Raw genomic sequence first — 21,062 nt, 5'->3', positions numbered from 1 at the left:
GAGTAATAAGCTTCCTAACTTCTAAGGCCACATAAACCTTTTGTGTGTGTAGAACAGGTGACAGACCAACGAGCTATGAAATAACTTAAGACATGCTGCTACAGTGGTCTCACAAAATTTGAAGATTCATGGAAGTTTGGGAATTAAGCTTTTGAGACTATCACAGAATATGTATGATTCAATCATTATAGTATTGTTGGTTTGGACAGGCATCATTCACAATCATTCTCTACAGAACCGAAATCTAGTGACCTGGATGTTATGAAGGATTGTAGATTCTGAGATTCAAACAGCCTCTGTGAAACAAAAGGGCAAAAATCAATTACTCTGTTGATTATATCTTCTGGGCTTAAAGAGAAGTCATGGTGGAAGAAGTAAGTACCAGTGATCCCTAAATGACTGCTAATCAGAATCACTTGGGGGGGCTATTAAAAAAATTAAACTGCCACAATCAAGATTTTGATTCAGCAGGTTGAGGTGGGGTCCCACGTGATTCTAATAAAGGTAGTGTTAGAAAAAGAGGCAAGAGATTAGAGAGCTTGGCTTTCAAGAGGACAGAACAGAAGGGGAGATGCCTCCAGCTGCCACCTCAGAAGGAAATCAAGAAACATTAGGTCATGGACCATGACCATTAGAACTTGGTAACCTTTGGAGCTTTACTGTACAGTGTATATTGCAGGATTGTATGACTGGAATAGTTCATATTTGGGTTTGAATTCCTACTCCATAAACTATTAAGTGTGTGAAACTGGGCAAGTTATTTAACCTCTCTGCCTACTTAAGTCTTCATCTATAAAATGAAAATAACAACATATACCTGATTGTGTTGTGAGGTTTAAATCAGATAATATATTAAAAACACTTAGCAAAGTGCCTGATATATGATAAGAGCTCAATATATACCGTTATTATAGTTACTCCTGGTCAGTCTTAAAGTAGTGATTAGGAGTAAAACTGTTAGAAAAAAAGGCCCTATGACACTGTTTCAGGGGGATATAAGCCATAAAAATGTTTGGGAAAAGAAAATCCTAATGGACAGAAAAGATGGGGGCAACATGAAACATGAAAATGAAAGCAGACTGAGTCCCTGGGGTTCGCAGAAACTGGAGAGAGAAAAATCCTGCCCATACATACCCTTCATAGGGACTGCAGGGGCATGAGAGCGGCCCCGGATTTATTTAGAAGGAAGTCCCAATACCCCAGACTACACCCACATATAAGAAAACTAAAGCTCCGATGATTAAAATTATTTGCCCAAGGTTACGCTGCCGTTAAATAAATTAAAATTTAGGTGTTGATTCAAATCCAATGCTCTTTCCACTAAACCATACATCCTGAAAAAATAAATTCCTTTTAAATCCTAAAGAAGCAAAAGACTAAGCTATTTAGTAAAAACAAATATACATTCCAATAAATACATGAGTTTCTACTATCTGTATTTAGTAGAAAAGAGGGAGTTTTGGCAAGACACCTAGACTTGGAGCGTAATACTCGAATTTTAATCCTGGCTCTCACTGATTTGGGCAAAAAGCTCAATTTCCAATTATTTTGCTTGCCCGGAGGAGGCCTGCACCTTGATATGGAAATCAAAAGAAATAGTGCATCTAAAAATACTTTGTAAATGAGGTTCATACTTCTGGTTCCGGTGATATGGCCAACTAGTTAGCTTCAAACCTTCCTGATATAAACATCTAGAGCTGCTATTTAAATAAGACAAAAATCATTTTAAATGCGTGGCTGTGGTAACTAAAGAGTAGCGGGAATCAATGAGGGCCAAAAACTAAGAGAGAACTAAAAACCAGAGAAGTAAGCATGAAAGATAACCTGTGATTGTCCTGGTGCAGATGGGGGGTGGGGTGTTGGTTTTTGGTCTTGGTAATCTAGGGGCTTACAAACGTTTTGACATCTGTGCAAGGAAAAGAGATGCTCTGGGCCTGCACTGGGTCCAAGTTGGAAATGAGTCCCCAAGGATTCTTGATTCATACTAGTAAATAAAATATCTCAGAGAGAAGGTATACTAAAAAAAATAAAAGATATAAAATATGCTTAAAACCTGCCCACTGTATAGGGACAATAAAGAAGCGTGTCTATCTTAATCTGGGCTCCGGGTAAAGGGAAAAAAATCTCCTAAGAATCTGTAACCAAGGACTGGTGTCAAATTCTGGTTCGGGAAATCGCAGGTCAAGAAAATAACATATAAATCGACCTTGGGCCAATGGTACTTCTTGACGGGTGGAGTTAAATATAAAACCTCTCCACTAGAGGGCACCTCTGATCCAGGTCACACAAGATTTCCACAGACTACTCTCTATTCCAGTTTATCTCATAATCTAAAACTGAAAACATGAAGAGAGCAAGAATCAGCAGACCAACAGAAGAATTAAACCTGTAAGAAATTCACACAAGATAACATGACAGAGATGAGTACAGATGCTGAAATAATCAAAACCTTAAGAGAACAAGACACTTGAAAAAAAGAAGAGGCAGATTTGAATAAAGACGAAATAAAACTTTGGAAAATATAAGCTAATTAAATCAAAAGGTTCAGTAGATGAGTTAAACAGCTGAATAATCACAGCTGAAGAATGAGTTAGTGAACTAAAAGAGAAATCTGTGGAAATTATGCAGACTAGAAAAAAAAAAAGACATGAAATATGAGTGGTTAAGACATACAGGAGACAGAACAAGAAGATCCAACATATGTCTAAAAAGGTTTCCAGAAGGGAAGATAGAGAATGAAAAAGGCAATATTCAGAGAATTTTCCTGAACTGATGAAAACTAGAAATCCCCAATTTCAAGAAATATAACATGTATCAAACAGAACCAGTAAATATCAACCCATCCCACTTTGCAGTAAAACAAAGAGGAGAAGATCTTAGATCTTAAATAGAGTGAGCACATAATTTATTTTCCAAACTGGGACACTTTTTTTTCCTGAGACAAATGTTAAACCAGATGGGATCCCAAGACAATAGGAGTAAAAAATTGGGACTGTTCCAGACTATATATCCCAGCCAAGACATACAGTAATTTTACTAAAGAAACGATAAGGAGACTGACAGAATACCTGACAACAAAAGATGGAAGACAATGGAATAATCTCTTCAATGGGTGAGAGAAAGTGACAGTATTGTATTTCTATACTTCTATTTCTAGCTACACTATCTTTCAAAAGTTAGAGCTAAATAAAAACATTTTCAGACAAAAGCAGACTGAGTTTCTTATTCAAATTGCTGAAATAATTACTAAAAGATGCACATATCAGAAAGAAGGAAATTCACTTAGAAAGACAGCACAGAAATTTAAAAAAATAACAATTCCATGGACATTATGTGAATTAATTAGAAAACTTTGATAAAATGAAAAATTTTAGAAAATTACAACTTACCTGAAAAGATCTACTGCCCCACTGCAAAAAACATTTATGTAAATGCTACCAAACATTTAAGTACTAACACCAATCTTATTTAAGTTGCGCTACAAAAGAAAGAAAGGGAGGGAGGAGGGAGGGATGAAAGAAAAATAGGAAAGCTCCTCACCTGAGTCTAAGGCTAGTATAATCTTGATATCAAAACCAGACAATGGGAGAGCAAAGTATGACAAAAGAAAATTATAGGCCAATTTTCACTTATGAACAGTTACAAAAATCCTAAATAAAATATTAGCAGCCCAAATTGAATATAATAAATTTGACCAGCTGATCCTAAAATTCATGTGGAAGAGAAAAAGGGCCAAGAATAATGGAGAATATTTTGAAGAAGAACAAGTTTGGGAGCACTTGCCTTACCAGAGACCCAAATTTATTATAAAGCTACATCGATTAAGAGTATGGTATAGGCAGAGGGACAGAGAAACAGATCAATGGAACAGACAGAACACCAAAAGAAAACTTGTTGTATCACAGTCATGGTAATACAGATCAGTAGAGAAAAGATGAGTGGACTACACAATAAACAAGGTTGAGAAAAGCCACAGGGGAAAAAGTGAAATTAGATCTCTATCTCAAAATGAATTTCAATAGATAAAATGAAAAGTATAATAAAAATGTGAGTTTTTACTTCTTCATGTAAATAGCAATATATTCAGAATAGAATGATTTAACCAAAGGGCATTAAATATTCTTGGAGAAAACAGTTTGATTTTTGATGAATACCAGAACAAATGTTCCAGCTAGTTGGAACTAAGGTTACATACAAGGTTATTTATGTATAACACAATAAGGTATACACACACACACACACACACACACACACACACGCACACGATATACCAAAACACAACTTTTAACGTATATACAACTATTACAGTTCTTAGAGATAACAAATTATCTTGGGGAAAAAGGTATTTTATTCAAAAGACAGTCCCCATTTACTAACACAAATATGCTTATTTTAGTCATATCATTTCTCGTAACTCTAATAAATAGCCAAACTGAAAACATAGGAAGGAAAAAGAATCACACAGATAATCACGATCTCCTTTGTGGTGTGCTTCCTTCTTGCCGTTACAACCTCCACCCTGGCAACTAAAAATCAGAACTGGAACACTACACAAAGTTTCACTCCTTACTCTTTTCATTTAATTTATAGAACAAGCATTCTAATAAATCATTTAAATCTCTGAAAATCTTATCTGAATACCTGCAAAGCAATCCATCATATGCTAGGGCTCGCTAATCTCTGTAGCGTCATCTTTCCTGGTTCACTAAGCTGCAGCCAGGATGATTTCTTCCAGTTCTGTGAGGGGAGGTCTTCTAGACCTCAGGGCCTTTAAACATGCCGTTTCTTTCTGTCTGGTACACTGTCCCCTTCCTTTCCTTAATATGCCCACCGAAAAATAAAAATAAGAAATCACTCTCAAAAGATTTCAATACAGCCTTTTCTCTTCATATCGCTTATCACAAACTGTATTTATTGGTACAATTTCTGAGTATCTATCTCTGAGCAAGTACCATGCCTATTTTCTTCACTGCTTTATCTCCAGTATTTATTTAGTACAGTGCCTGCCCCATAGAAATGAAATACACAATTAAAAAAAATTTTCTTGTCTAAACCTATTCTTGTCTAATAAACCTTCCTTAAGCATGCTGACTTGTAATTTTTCTTTAATTCTGCTAATTGTATAACAAAATTAAGATTTTAATGGTTGGGAAAGTTAAAATTCTTGCATTATCTCTAAAAAACAATAATATACAGCTAGCTATCCTCCAAAAAGAGGGCATATGAATTTAAAAAAATTTTATCATCACACTCTAAGATTCTTTTTAGCTTAAAAATTATGTGATTCTAATCACATTTCATTAACCTGGTAACACTATTATTCTCATTACCATGGACATGTAATACAATTATAGCATTCATAAATGAAACATTAAATACTCAGTTGTAGCTAAACAAAAACAGTATACTTGGTGGAGACATGTTAACTGGCTTTAAAATGCTTTCTTAAATAAAATATAATATTAAACAGGAAGCAAGCTACCATTGTACATCATTAAAATAGTTGTCTATTTAAACACAAGGGTCAGGGCAGTATTCCAATCTTAAACAAACCTGTACATGTGATTGGGGAGCTCATGATTGATATAATCCTGAATCCTTGAATTACAGGAATTTTTCAAAACAGCACATCAACTATTAAACAACAGTAATGACGATAACATCATAAGGAGACATTTTAATAGTTTTCTAATACTTCAGAATGTCATATACACCTATAATTGTAGCAGTAAAGTAGTACAGTATATCACATGCCAATTAATACTTTCTTGCCCTACAGAAAAGTGTCTTTGGTTCTCTAAGTCAATGTGTATATCAAATACACAATATACAATGTGTATAAGTCGACTTTCCTTAAATTCTCCCATTTGTATGTTATTTCTTGATACTTGTGTATTACAGGTATCAAGAATGAGCAGTCTGTTCGTATCAAGAATGAACAGCCTGTAATTTCTGAGCCACACTGAGATTTAATATTCTGAGATATTAAGACAGCATCTCCTCTGGCCTATTGACTAGCAGTCTAACTATTGTTAAAAAATGTTTAAAAGCTTGTTAGTAAGAATGAAAGAAGATTTAAGAAGTAAAGGGATAGAGAGAAAAGAGAGTTTTTACTGGCCTAAAAATTCAGAAGAAAGCTTCTCAACTCTCCTTATCTCTTTTCCCATGGGAAAACCCCAAACACCGTATGTACTCCTTTAGAAGACTCAACAAAAAAGCATAAGAAGCTCAAGACAGAATATTAAAGGAAGAAAGATAAAGGTAATCACAAATACTTAATCTTGGAACCCTGAACTTTGATTCAGAGAGGCAAGAATTTAGAGTTCCATATTTACCCTCTGATAAAAAAAGTAAAAAAGAGTTTTTGAGTAAATGTTTCCTAAGACGTTTTGGCATACACGCCCCGTACATGCCAGTTTTCTGATTTTCTGGAATTCTAAATAATTTTTCCCTTAACAGTTTTGTAAAATATCAATTTGCCTTTTAAGTTTACACTATTATATGATCTATGAAAAATGTTTTCCAAGAGCTCATCAAGTCACCAAGTAAGGAAGACCAGGCAAGCTGTGAAATAGAAGATTTAGGAGAATCCTCTAATAGAAGAAATCACGAGTTTTTAAAAAAGAAGTCTTTTCTGGATACCCCTCAAACACTAGTTCCGATGGGGAATAAAGAAAAACTAATCTGGTTTTCCAAAAGATAAAAATGGGATGGGGAGACAAAACAGACCAAGGGCTATAGATTTACTTCAAGATCAAGCAGATTTAGTTTTAACTGCCTTAACAATAAAGAAACCTTTAAGACATATTGATGGCCAGAGTTGTCAACATTGTAAGGTTTACTCAAACTCCTTGGAATATGACCTCTTTTTCGCATTACACGCATGCCAATTTCACTGCTGATTGTCAAAAAGCCTTTCACTCCTGCTGCTGGTAACACAAACTAGAATAAAACATCAGGGTTTCACTCAAGTTTTACAGTTGCTGCAAGACTTAATAAGAAATATGATAGGTGTATATTGTGAGCAGCTAACATTTTACATATTTACAATATCTGAAGGCTACTGAAATGGACTTTCACTATGAAAACATGAGTTCCAACCCAAGTTGACAACAAGTGAGCAAATGCCTACTGGACATCTCCACTCAAATGTTTACCAGCACCTCAAAATCTGTATATTCAAGACTGACCTTACTATCTTTTCAACATCCTGTTCATTCATTTGCTCTCGACTTTGCTGCCCAGAAATGTGGGAGCCTGCCTTCTCACTTTACACATTCAACTGTTAACCAAACCCCACAGTGTAACCTCCTTAACATCAATCTCCTATTCTCCATCCTTACAGCTAAATTATGTTAGTTCAAGTCCCAATTATTTCTTGCACAGACTACTGCTTCATCTCCTACTTTATCTACATCCAATCAATCTTTTATACCATCACCACAGTGATGTGATTATTCTGTCACTTCTACTTAAAAACCTTCAACTACACATCTACTGTACAAATTCCTTATTAAGATATAACAGGGTCTTCATGTTCTGGTCTCTTCTACCATTAGAGTCTCATTTCTTACCTTGCTCCGCTTTATTCCCTATACAGCTGCAATATTTCATTGCTTTCACTTTCCTGGAATGTTCCATGAACATATATAGCTTTGCTTATGGTATTCTCTCTGCCTGGTATACGCTTACCAACTGGGAGAAAGAATACCATGTCTTTTCAGATCTGGCTTAAACAATCACTACTTTAAGAAGCCTTTCCTGGCTCTCCAAAGGAGGACTAACATTTATGTCTCATTATGTTCTATGCATACATGTGTCACATCACCTATATCACTCTATAGTCCTTGTTGGTATACATTTCTAGCTCTTCAGGTCCTTGAGCACTGATGCTGTATGTACCTCACTCGTTACACATTTCCTTATATCTACATACAAGAACATCACTAGAATACCAACATGCTACTTTCTTACTGTTAGCTGGTGCATTTATTTTCTTACTTCAGCAAAACATGTCTAGGTTGTACTATATTGACAAGACTGAACAGTCACCAAAAACTTATAAACACTTCTACTCATGTTAAGAACAAGATAATTCATCCACTATAATAATTACATTTTTTTTGCTGAAGAAGAGGATGACTATTTGATAATATATTTATTGACCATCATTTCAGTATTTAGAATTGGTTATGCCTGCCTCCAAGAGTCGAACCACAAAAAACAGTTTTCACTGATGTGAGGAAAGCCTTTAAATACAACCTTAAAATAGGCCATCTCAACCATTTTAATTTAGAATATTTCTGGGTTATTTTCAAAGCTAATGCTATAATTATGAAATACTTTAAGGTCAATAATATTTTAAAATTAGTAGCTGAAGGGAACCAGAATTGCTACTATATCAAGACTTAGCACCTTGAATAAGTGATGTAATGGCTTAATACCTTCCTCAATATTCTCCCTCCATCTTATCTGTAAAATGGTTACAAATACACAGGGATTTTAGAAGGTTTGTTTTTGCAAAGTGCTTTGGGGGAGAATACATTTAGGGTACTTTTTAGAAGTCCCTAAAACACTACTTCCTATCAGTAGAATTCTGACTTTCTTTTATGATTTGGCTGCTTCCTCTCACTCCCTTGGCTAAGAGAACAAACATATCATAGGCTCATAGCATAAACAGTAAGTAATCTTAAGTAAATTATTTAATATATCCATTTACATTCACATACCTGGGAGAATGAGGATTTAACTTATTTTTATAGGCACACAGGAAAGCAATTCTATAACCTATGTTCCACCTCTGTGTCCAATCTCTGGTTTTGTGGCAAATTTTTATTATTCTAGAGTAGCACTGTCCAAAAGAAATTTCCATGATAATGGAAAGAAGTTATACCTGCATTGTGCAATATGGCAGTCACCATGTGACTACTGGGCACTTGAAATGTGAGTGAAGAACTTAATTTTTAATTTAAATTAAAATAGCAAAATGTGGCTATTGGTTACCATTTTGGACAGTGCAGTATAAATGCCACAGTCAACAAAATGGATCAAGTCTGATCTGGTTCCTGTCAAATTGGGCTTGGGTTAGAACCACACTGGGCTAGCCCTCTCCTCAGAAGTCAGGCAATAGATTTGAGGGGACAACCCCCAGGAGTCTGCAAACTTTTTCTGTAGAAGGCCTGATAGTAAATATTTTAGGCTTTGTGGGCTAGTAGGCCAAATGGTCTCTGTTGCAACTATTCAACTCTGCCACTGTAACACAGAAGTAGCCATACACAATGAATGTGTAAAGGAGCTCGCATGGTTGTGTTCCATTACAACTTTTATTTATGAATTAAAAAAATCAGAATTTCATGTAATTATCATGTGTTATGGAATATTATTCTCTTTTAGATTTTTTCAACCATTTAAAAATGTACAAACTGTTCTTAGTTTTTAGGCCATACAAAAACAGCTTGTAGGGCCAAACCACCAGCCTGGTTTGTGAACCTCTGAGACACAAGAAAGGTCAGTGAGCGCAGGAAGAGACAGTCAACACTGTTAGTCATCAAGGAAATGCCAACTAAAACCGCAGTAAGGTCCCACAAGAATGGCAATACCAAAGGCTGGTGAAGGTATGGATTCCTTGTAACTATTCTACACTGCTGGTGAGAAAGTAAAATGGTACAATCACTTTGGAAAATTGACAGTTTCTTTAAAAAGTTAAACATATCATAGGACCCAGTCATCCTACTCCAAGTACTTAACTCAAGAGAAAAGAAAATCTGTGTCTACACAAAGACTTCCATAGGAATACTCATAGTCCCTTTATTCACAGGGACTAAAAACTGGAACCCCCCCCCTCCAAGGGGTGAATGGATACATAAAGGGTGGTACTTCATACCATGGAATACTACTCAGCAATAAAAAGTAACCAACTACTAATACTATGCAACAACCTGAATGAATCTCCAAATCACTGTGTTGAGCAAAACAAGTAAAAAACCAGAGTACATAGTAAGTTCATTACATAAAATTCTAGGATATACAAACTAATTTACAATGACAAAAAGCAGATCAGGATTGTTGGGGGCTGAGGGTTCAGGGAGGGGTAGACTGCAGTTAGGAGGAAATGTTCTGTATTTTGATTGTGGTGAAACAGTCACAGGTATATATTTGTCAAATTGTACACTTTAAATGGATGCTGTTTACTGTACACATAAAGGTGATTTAAAGAAAGTCTTGATTCCACCAGCATCAGATTTACTCACAGCAATCTCTGTGAACTGATATATTCACTTTTGTAAGTGCTGTTTAAATTTGAGGAGATGGGTAAGGGAGGGATAGATAAGTTAGTCTGAAGTCTTACACTATCACAGGGGATGGGATCTGCAGGGCACATTAATAGAAACCTATATCAAAGAGCTCTGAAGGGACAGGTTTTAGGAATTCTGTGAATTGAAATCTTTCCTGTTCACAACATTCTGATCTCCCTGTTTGGAACATGTATTTTAAGTTAGACTAAAATATAAGATTCCAAGAATTAGTAAATAATGCTTTATGTTAAAACAAGCTTTCATTTGTAACACCTCTGAGATACTGTCCTTATTTAAAAACAACAACAACAAACCTGTTGCTCAGATTCAATTTGTTTAAAAACATTTGTTATATGTCTTACGAAGGCTTCATGAAACTTGCTCAACTCTGGAATGACGTTATCAATTCAAAATATTAAGAGGAAAGAAAACAAGGTCCCATTTTCTAGCAAGTTTTATTCATTCTTTTAAATTCTAGACTAGTTTATGACAAGACCTTACAGCGACTTGTCAGATGGGACAATAAGTTAATGATAAAAAAAATCACCCATTAACACAAAATAAATAATATTTAAAATAATTTATGGCTATACATTGGGCAAAACTGGGATGGAGTTTTATTTTTTTAACTGAGTAGATATGTGAAATGCAAATATGGCTTCCCAGATTCTTTTCAGAGCAAATGGTGTTACAGGTTCCTAGAGTCGAATTAAATGTCATGCTTGACTTTAGACAATGTCCTTTTGGAAGAGAGAAATAAAATACCAAAATTCAGGAGTTAGAGGAGGTGACTCAGTTAAAAAAAAAATAAAAAGAGATTTGAAATGATTTGCCAAACTTATGACACAAGCTTTCAAAACTCTGCAAACAATACTAAATACACTTGGAAAAAATCCTTTAAAAAACCCTGCTTTTCCCATTTCTGACCTTAAATACACCCCATTTAACCATAAAATTGACTCAAATTTTAGGGCATACATCTAGCATAGCTCTCAATTCTTTGAGACTACACACTTCAAATATCATAATTTCTTATCATACAAAATAGAAATGAGATCAGCTTTTGTGACCAACATACATTCATACACTTAAAACTTCTAAAAGGCCACCACAGCTGTAGGATCACAACTTCCTGATATAGTACAAGGGATATTCTATTAATCTAATTGTTTTCCAAGGTATTTATAGGAAAGCATTTTGACTGCTTTTCATCTAACTAGTTTCTCTCTAAGAGAGGCTTAAACCCAGGGACTTTTAAGTGAGAATCATTTTTCAGTCTACAAGCAACAACATCTGACTAATAATGTTAATTTCTTGGCCCACAGAAAATGTCCTTCACTACTTACTGTCCAACTAAGAGAGCTCTTTACTTATTATTTGGGGTATATCAGAGCTCAATTTGTGAGATGTGCTACAGACTATTAGTACCCCCCACCCAAAAAAAACCCACCTCTGAGGGTTAAGGAATTGGGAGGTGGGGTAGAGGAAGGCATATTTAAGATAGAAGAAATGGAAATACTAGTATGAGCATAAATATTTTAGGAAAATTTATGACAATGTACATATGAATTGAGAACATGGTGGTGTACTTGGGAGAGAATGGTAAGGAATGACAACTGGAAATCCCAGCCACAATGCTGAAAGTATAAGGGACTTAAGAGATTACCTAATCCAGGTTCAAGGAGACTAAATGAATTGCCCAGTTAAATGGCATAATACAAATAAAGGGGCTTAGCATGGTGCTGGCACATAACAGATGTTCCATAAATGTTACTGTCACCCTTTCATCTACCCCCAACCAAGGTCCCCCACCAGTAAGCTGTACAATAACCACCACCACAACTGTTACCTAAATCTTCCAACAGTTCTCCAGGCTTCTGGAGACACTAGGTTCTTTCATCAACCTATTTCAAGGAACATTCCATCACTATTATCTCTATGATACCTACCTTATAGACTGGCTGTGAGCATTAAATGAGATCATGTAAAATGGCAAGCAGCTGAAAGTCCAATAAATGCTAGCATGAAGTTTCCAGTGCTGCCTTCTCTCAAACACATCCTTTCCATGTATGACGGTAGGAGCATGTGTGTATGTGTGTCTTCGTGTGTGTGCGCACAAACATGTATGAAGGAGTGAAGAGCCAGGGATGCAAATATCAGATATACTTAAGACCCAATTTTTTGACAATTCCCCTCCTTTCCGCAAGATTTTGATTATGTCTCCTGGGTACCAATCGCATTCCATTGAGAATTCCCTGTCACAGTGAGTCACTATAAGTGTGGGGTGTGAACTCAGATGTACTGGAATGGAGGAAAAAGGTGATGGGAGCAATAGTCCCTTCATTCAGAGACATGTTGACAAAAACCAATGTCTCACTACAAATTCACAACTCAACCCAGGCTCGTTATCTTTCCAATTAACATGCAACGCCCCTGAAAATAGGGCATTACATCTTGTACTTTCTTGCATGTGTCTAAGAACAGGCCATCAGATGCTTAATAGTCATTAACTGTTTTTAATCATCCTCAATAATTCAATATTTAAAAATTCAGCCTGCATGTAACTCTCCAGGAATACATAGTGAGACTGAGAACTAGCCTTTCACACAGGTCAAAAGAGAAAGACTTGTAAATCAGTTTCTCAATAAAATGTGGTAAGCATTTCATCTAAAAAGGAATGTATCTTTAAACTCGAGTTCTAAAGTTCACGAATGGCCTGAAACTGTAGGCAAATCTTTGTGTAGGTATACTTTCCCTCCTTAGAGAGCACACAGCTTCCATTACATTCTAAAAAAATAAAAAAACAAACCAACTCCCCCCAAAGCTGAAGGACCACTGCTCTATACAGCTTCTCCCCTGGCTCTGAAGTTCAAGCTCTCATGGACAGGCCTTCCTCAGCTGGACTGCTGAAAGCATACTTAAAAATCAAATGACAAGACAGTACAATAGTTACCCTCAGGCAGAAGGATCTATGGGTAGTTGTTGGGGGTGGGGCACCAGAGGGACTCCTGAGGCGCTGAAAATATTGTGGATTTGGGTGTTGGTTAGAAGAGCATTCACTTTGGGTTTGTTTTGTTTTGCTTTTTTTGGCGGTGCTGTGCGGTTTGTGGGATCTTAGTACCCTGACCAGGGATCGAACCTGGTCCCTAGGCAGGAAAAGTGTGGAGTCTTAACCACTGGACCACCGGGAATTCCCAAGAGTGTTCACTTTGTGAAAATTCATCAAGCTGAACGGTTATGATTTTTGCACCTGTCCGAAGGTATATTTCAATAAGAGGTTAAAAAAAAACAGTAACAAAGATGGGTCACTTATACATAGCAGACATCATTACATAATGTAAAAAAGAAGTCCTTAAAAATTATGTCCTAGGAAGGGTCCATGTGGTGAAGAGCTGAAACCTCCAGACAACAGCCATTGAGGCACTGTGGCCCCTAGCCCATCTGCCTGCAAGTCACTAACTGATGACGCCTGCCAGTGAGCATGTGGGTGAGCTTGGAAACAGGTTCTCCATCCTCAGTCAAGCCTTGAGAAGGGCTGCAGGCCTGGCTCACAGCTTGAGGGCAAATGAAAGACCCTGAACTAGAACCATCTAGTTAAGCCACTCTCGGATTCCTGACTCAGAATACCTGTGAGATAATATATGTTTGGTGTTAAAAAAAAAAGATGCAACATCTAAACACTATCTTCCTTACGTATACTAAAGTGAGCAAAGTGGCCTCGGTAGTTGTACCTACAGAGACATCAGCTTATCGGTTTAAACTGGCAACTTTCCCTTCTCGAAGGGCTGTGGTACAATATTGGTTTCAAAACCCAAGAAAGAAAAAAGAAAATACAGCTGGTGGTTATGAATATCAATTTCTGGATCAAATGGAAGTTAATTTATCTGTAAGATACAGACCAGGGATCTTCTTAATGCTCCTTTCTCCTACCCCCATCTAAATAGAGATTCCATTACAGTAATATATTTTGTTTTATTGCATAAGTGTTTGAATGATACTACATGCATATATACAACCCTTAATTTTTCTGAAGGTTTTTCTCACGAGAGGAAGTAACACTAAATCAGAATTATCAAGTACATATAAATATGTTCTTTTAAAATACAAACATATTATTTGTACAAATCCACAGAAGAGATAGCTGGGGTGAGTGAGGGGACATAGCTATTTCATATCATCCAACACAAACGTAGAATGCTTTGAAATCAATGTATTAAGTTCTTGTATCCGTTTGACTTCTGAAGCCTGCCCAACACAGCATTAGAATCTGACACTTCAGCAGTCTGGCTCCAGTATCTTTCTTAGCCTGGAATCCTTTGCAGTGCCCAGCACAGCAAAGGGCCGTGCACGCATTAAACTTTATGGTATTAGCTTAACTGAAAGAAAGTTAGAAAAGTAACTGCTTTTTCTTTTTTTCCCATTAAAATTTTTCGAAAGTTGTACAGCATTCTCTTCTCAAAATGAACCACGGATAGATCCTCTCATGTTTCCTTGCATATTTTTAAAAGCTAAAAAGACAACTATCTTTTGCTCTAATCAGGCTAAACTTTTGCACTCTGTTAAATTTTAACCTGCCAGTTTAAATGATTTTTCTTGACTCCCTGGAGTTACACTGGTGGTCAATATTTAAACAAATATGACTATCTGAAAATCGTATTTTCTGTTACTACACAGTCATAATATAGAGCCTAGTAAATAATACTGTAAGATTTTGGGTAAGGCCCAGCATAACAACATAATAAATCCAACGAAACTCCGGAGTTATCCTTCATTTAATATATTTACATATAATTATATGTTAAATATATTTAATATACAATTATTATATACGCTTTCCTTTTCCTCTCAAGAGCCTGAATATAGCTAGCACTATTAAATCTAACATCTGACCCTTCTTAATTTTTTCATTACCACTGTACATTAAGCCATCTTCATTTCCTTACAATAAGTAGTCAGCAAGTAGAAATACTGAATCCTCATTATCTTATCTAACTTTAGATATTAAAAAAAAAAGGAAGGAGGAGTGTTCATTTTATGCAGATAAACACAAATGAGTTCGATTTTTTTTTTTACAGTTAATCACTGCCTCTATGGTGGGTGTCAGAGTCATCTAAGACCAAGAATAAGAAACTCATCACAACAAGGAGATTCTTTCTTACAAGTCTCTCTTCTTAAGAGGCTTGACTATGACACCAACAGAGCTAAAAGACACAAATATTACAATTTTCCTATTACTACCATTTTGTGACTTCCATTAAACACTTATCAGAAGAGATGCTCAGGACTCCAGCCTGCGAATCATATGACACTTGCTTAGTGTCAATAGAAAACAAAACAAAACAAAAAAAACTGCTCACCCTGGTGGTTCAGACAAGCAGTAGATACATAATGAGTCAACTATTTAGCATTACACATGAAACTTTCAAAACATCAGTCTTGAACCTTTGATAGGCTCCTTTTTAAACTTCATGTTCCAATAGTTTTCAGAAAAATATTCCCCCTCAACGCACTTCAGATTGTCTTTAATCTTTTCATTTATTTACTCTTTCCACACAGGGGAGAATCTATCTTTTTCTTGGGAAGGTTTTCTGCTACAATAAAGTACCACATTAAACTTTCCGAGTATCCAATACTAAAAGTAATCTAGTGGTCTAACAAAGAAAAGCAATATGCCCCATTCTATTTAAAGAGAAAAAACTCTCGCAAATTTACCCTGTTGTCATAAAGACCACTAATTTGGAGAGTAACATACTACAACTCTCCAAAGTCAAATAAAACAATGGACTGGCATAGTCCTCTTTGTTTTGAAAAATTAATAAATTCTTACTTTGGTAGGTTTTTATTTTGGGATGGGTAGGGGAAAAAAATCCCCTTACTAAAAATAAGGCAGACCCTCCTTTGAGACATAATTGCTATGAAGACTGCTTTGACCCATGTTGACTTTCCTCTGGTGAGGAATGACCACCTTTTTGTTCAAAAGGTGGGAGAGATCACATTAAGAGAAACTTCTTTGCAAGAAATAAAACAGATGTATATTCATAAAAGTACACGGACTTCCTCTGCCTTCCAAAGCATCATTCAGAAAGGCTATCTATTCAAACCATGTTCTGGAATGCTCCCAGACACTACTTTTTTCCCCCCCAATACATAAGAGCACGGGACCCAAAGTCAAAAGCCTTTGATCCACTTTAGCCTTACCCTAAGCAAATCTCATATCAGTTCTGTGCTTTGGTTTGTTTCTTCAAAATGACAGTAGTAGCTCTTGCCTATCTACTCTTTTCGAATGGAAGAATTTTTTTAAAAAAACAACACATAAAAAATCCTTCACGCTTCTTAGAAATGGCTGCTATAAAAAGGTGCTCACTATTATTATTACTATCACCTTGTACCAAGTTTTACTGCTACTTCTGAATTAGGCCATGATACTGGCTTTGAAACACAAATCCTGTGGTCTTCCATCTGTGGTTACAATTTTTGATATAATTCTGTCCTGATAACTTGTACCTCACACTTCTAAGATTTACTCTACTGATCCCTGGCCTGAGAATGTATTTAGTCCCTTCTTTCCCAAAGAAATTGGTAGAAGTCACACCATCCACCTCCTTGTAGACATAATGTGAGGAATAAGATCATGCTCTTTACTCGAGGAATGATAACTATACAGTATGCAAAATAAGGCGACACTTGTTATCCTCTTTTCTTTCTACTTCCCACAACACAAAACCTCTGCTAGAAAACCCGAAGGTTTCTGACAACAGACTTGTAACAATAACTGTCATAAAAATATCAGATCTAAAGCACAGAGAGGAAAAACTTTATCGAGTTTGCAAGAAATAACTCTGAGTCCTACAGCTACTATTAGGTTCGGTATGGGTTGTCCCTTCCTAGGGCCTGTGCCGTGTCTTTGAAGAAAAGTGGCCTGGGCCCAAAGCACGCCTGGGGCAGCCCTGGAGCCCGACCAGGACCCTCCAGAGCAACGTCTGCACCCAACGTTGCATCTCTCGTTTCAGACACACCCCCTCCACCCCGTGTTTCAGAGGAGGTGTGGGCACTCAACTCCTTCACTGGGGATAGGGGCACCGGAGGGAGGGCGGGCCCAGGCCTGAGCACCCATTTTGGAGGACGGGGGAGCTCGGCCCTGCAGGCTGTGCGATCAGCAGTGGGGGAGTGTAGGACGCATCCGTGGGAGGGGGGAGGAGGCCGGAGGGGGGGGTCTCTTGTACTCGGGGGCGTGAAGAGGAAGGCGGCGGGAAAGACTCGGTAGAGCGAGGTTTGTCAGTGCGAGGTATTCTTTTTGTTATCTGTTTAGGGCTGGCGAGTGTGATGGGGAAGTTCCCCTCAGGACAGAGTCGGCAAGGGGTCTCCCTCCCTTCCCCGTCTTGGGGGGCACTGAGGACTTGCGAGTGGCCTCCCTCCAGTGGGAGGACAGTCACTGATAAGCGATGTAGGCTGTGCCAGCTGGGGCGCCTATCCCTGAACCTCCAGCCCAGCGCGAGAGGCGTGGGACGGGGTGGGAGGGGATGGAGGAGGCCCCCGGCCCAGGAGGCGGGAAAGGCCCCACAGCTCCGGGACGGGCGGCGGCTCCGGAACCCCGAGTGGCGGCGGCGCGGGCCCGGTGAGCCCCGAGCTGGCCCGAGCCCCTTGGGCTGCGTGCGACCCCACTCCCCACTCTCCGCGGCCGCCCCCTCCCCCGCGGCTCCTCTCACCTGCACATGATCCGCCATTTTGCTCCATTCATGCTCCTCTCCGGCCCCCCTCCCCCCCAGCGCGCACCTCGGCCGGGCCGCCGCCGCCGCCGCCGTCGCCGCTGCGCCTGCGCGCTGGGGGCTCGTCGCGCTGCGCTCGCGGCGTAGCACCGCCCGGCTGCGTAGGCCCGGGCGGCCGGGGCCGCGGTTGGAGAATGCGCAGCGCCGTTGGGACGGCGTAAAGGCGCGGCAACGTCAGCGGCCCGGAGACGCTGGGGGCGGGTGGAGGAAGGAGCGGACCGAGGGGCGCAAGGGGAGGGGGCCGGGGGAACAAAGCTTTGTTTACATGGTTTTTAAAGGGGCAGTGCTCGCTCCGGCGGGCGGGCGAGAGCGGCCTCGGGACTTGGCGCTGCCTTAGCTCGTCGGCTTCGCGAGGGCTCCTCGAGGGGCCGGGACATGTCCCCGCCCAGACCCCTGCACCTGGCGGATTCCTCTCTTCCCGAGTGTCCTCACGACGTGCCCCCGGACGCTCCCTACCGCTCTGCGGCCGCGCCACTGCTGTAACACCACACCCCCAGGGGGCTCTTCCGGTGTGCCCACCGCCCCAAACCCCCGCCTGGGACGCCGGCATTATTCTTTACACTGCCGACGGTGGCCGAATTTGTTTGTGTCTTTCTGCTCCAGTGGACAGGGGCCACTGCTCTCTGATGCTGGGTTTTACCAGCAATCCAAATCTCCTTGTTTCCATTTCTATCCTTTTCTCCAAGATGAACATTCATGGAAGTAGCCGCCAAAGAGTGGTGATGTTGGAAACGTGCAGAAGCCACGGTTCCGATCTTCCCCAATAGGTTGTTATCTTAACCAGCAGTCTAGGCTTCCTCCTGAGAGGGGTCAGAAGCTGGGGGAGGTGGTGGTGGGGAGTGATAAAGGAGTTTTAGGGCCCCTGGCTCAGTCTGAGTGGGGAAGCCATCCCTCTGGGTCAGGTCAGGTAAGGCTCTGCCTGCTGAGGCCAATTCCAGCCTTTTCCACTAGGAATGATCCGTGTTAGATAATGCCGGATCCCGTTTTCAATTGGATTCCACTCTGGCTTCCAATCATGGCCCCCAGATTAGATTTTAGCTGGATTCCGAGAGTATTGATTGTCTGAAGTTTGTATTGACTAGGGGCCATCACGTGCGATGGAACGGATTATAGTAGTGAATGACACATACTTTCTGTTGTGGATCGAGAGGACTGGTACTCAGCATTCATTTCAAGCTTCGTCCTCCTCCGAGTGTGTCTTCCTGATTTGCAGAGGTAGGGCACCTAAAAACTACATTACCCAGCCTTCCTTGCAGCTAGGGTTCTGTATGCAAGTTCGGCTCCGCCAATTAGATTTACTCAGAGAAGACTTTGGAGGCAGAGCTTTTGACTGTTGCTTTTGGCAGGCCTAACCCCTGAGATGTGGGATTTTTCTGTTTTTGTTTTTCAACAACTTTCCAATGTCCAATCCTTAGCTCCCTGAGGGTAGAGAGCAGAGGGGGTGGGTCAGGTGCTTCCTTGGTATCTTCTTGGAGTGATGATTGCAGTGGCAGTCTTCGAATTCCCTACGTGCCTGATTGGGTAGAAATAACGGCTCCCTGTGGGCCAGGCCCAAATCCACCCCCCACCAAAACCCACCCCCACACCTGTTTCTCTCCCTCTATCTTCCCTTTCTCAGTAAATGATACCGTCATTCACCCAGTTGCTCAAACTAAAAACCCAGGAGTTGTCTTGATTACTTAGTGTTTCAACAGTCCCCCCATATCCAATCTACTTACAAGTCCTGTTGAATCTATATCCGGTACATACCCAAATCTGGCCGCTCTTCTTCATCACCACTGCTAGCACCCTGATCCAGGCCACCATCACATTTATCCTGGGCTCTGATAATAGAGTCCTTGCTTTCCCTGCTTCCTGTCTTGCCCCATGATAATCCATTTTCCCTATAGCTGCAGAACATCCTTTTAAAATCATAAATCAGATCATTCACAGCCCTGCTTGAAAATCCTCAAGTGGCCTCCCATTACATTTACAGTACATTCCAAATCTTTGCTATAGCCCAAGAGGCCATGTGATGGGACCATCTCTCCGTGTCCCCTCTGGCTCACAATGCTCTGGTCATTCTACCCTTCTTGCACTTCCTCACATCCAGCTGTACCTGCCTCAGGGCCTTTGCCTTGAAGGAACTTCTGCCTGGAATGTTTTTCCCTCAGATCTTTAAGTGGCTGGTTCCCTCTTATCACTGATATCTTAGTTCAGTTGTTATCTCCTCAGAGAAGCTTTTCTCACCGGCTCTATTGAAAGTTGTCCCCGACCCCTTCACTGTCATACTTACAGCATTGACCACTGTCTGTACAAAACTATTTGGTCACATATTTATTCTTTTCATTGTCTGAGTCTTCAATTAGAAAAGAACCACGATGAAAACAGGGATTCTATATATGTCTTGTTTATGCTGTGTCCCTCCTACCTCTGCACAGGGTAGATGCTCAAAAAAAAAACCACCAAAAACAAAACTTTTGAGTTAATTAAATTCTTCCTATCTCAGTCTCATTCTAGGGTGCATTTGGGGTCTTGTGAGAACATAAAGAGTTTGAAGTGTTATGTCAATGTTAAGTAACATTATTATGTTAATAATGATATACTTAGTGGAGAAAAGGTGAGGACTGGGAATGAAACTCAAGAGACTGGTCCTTCCTCCCCACGGTCAGGAGCCACGGGGGTGGGAGGAGGCAGGGATGGAATCTTTCATGAACCCGGCTCACATTTTTTCTGTCCTCAGTCCTCCATCCTTCTCAGGACCCCCCCAGCTCCTTGCCCATTCTATACCTTCTTTCCTGTTGTGTGTCCAGAGCTGCCCCTTGGGTAGCTGCACCCCCCCCATTCATCCTCGGGGGGTTGCCTAATCTCCAGACCTGTCCAAGGAATCGGTCTCTTCTGCTCCTCCTTTCTTGCCCCCAAAGACAAGCCCAGAAGCCCTCTTGTATTAAAGATTTAGTTGCTAGGGGCTTCCCTGGTGGCGCAGTGGTTGAGAGTCCGCCTGCCGATGCAGGGGACACGG

General features: G+C 39.7%; 1 protein-coding gene across 3 annotated transcripts in view; it reads right to left on the bottom strand.

Moving 5' to 3' along the window:
- The window catches only part of XPO7 (exportin 7), an 86,680-nt gene extending 68,592 nt beyond the window's left edge, over window positions 1-18,088 (bottom strand). For all 3 annotated transcript variants that reach the window (XM_024130769.3, XM_055087307.1, XM_024130770.3), the window contains exon 1: window positions 18,002-18,088. In XM_024130769.3, coding sequence (XP_023986537.1) covers window positions 18,002-18,019 — 18 coding nt within the window. In that variant the 5' untranslated portion in view covers window positions 18,020-18,088. The remainder of the gene's footprint in view (window positions 1-18,001) is intronic.
- Between the last annotated feature and the right edge of the window lie 2,974 nt (window positions 18,089-21,062).

Source organism: Physeter macrocephalus, chromosome 9 (assembly GCF_002837175.3).
Source record: "Physeter macrocephalus isolate SW-GA chromosome 9, ASM283717v5, whole genome shotgun sequence".
NCBI classification, from domain to species: Eukaryota; Metazoa; Chordata; class Mammalia; order Artiodactyla; family Physeteridae; genus Physeter; species Physeter macrocephalus.
This window is presented reverse-complemented; position numbering and strand designations above follow the sequence as displayed.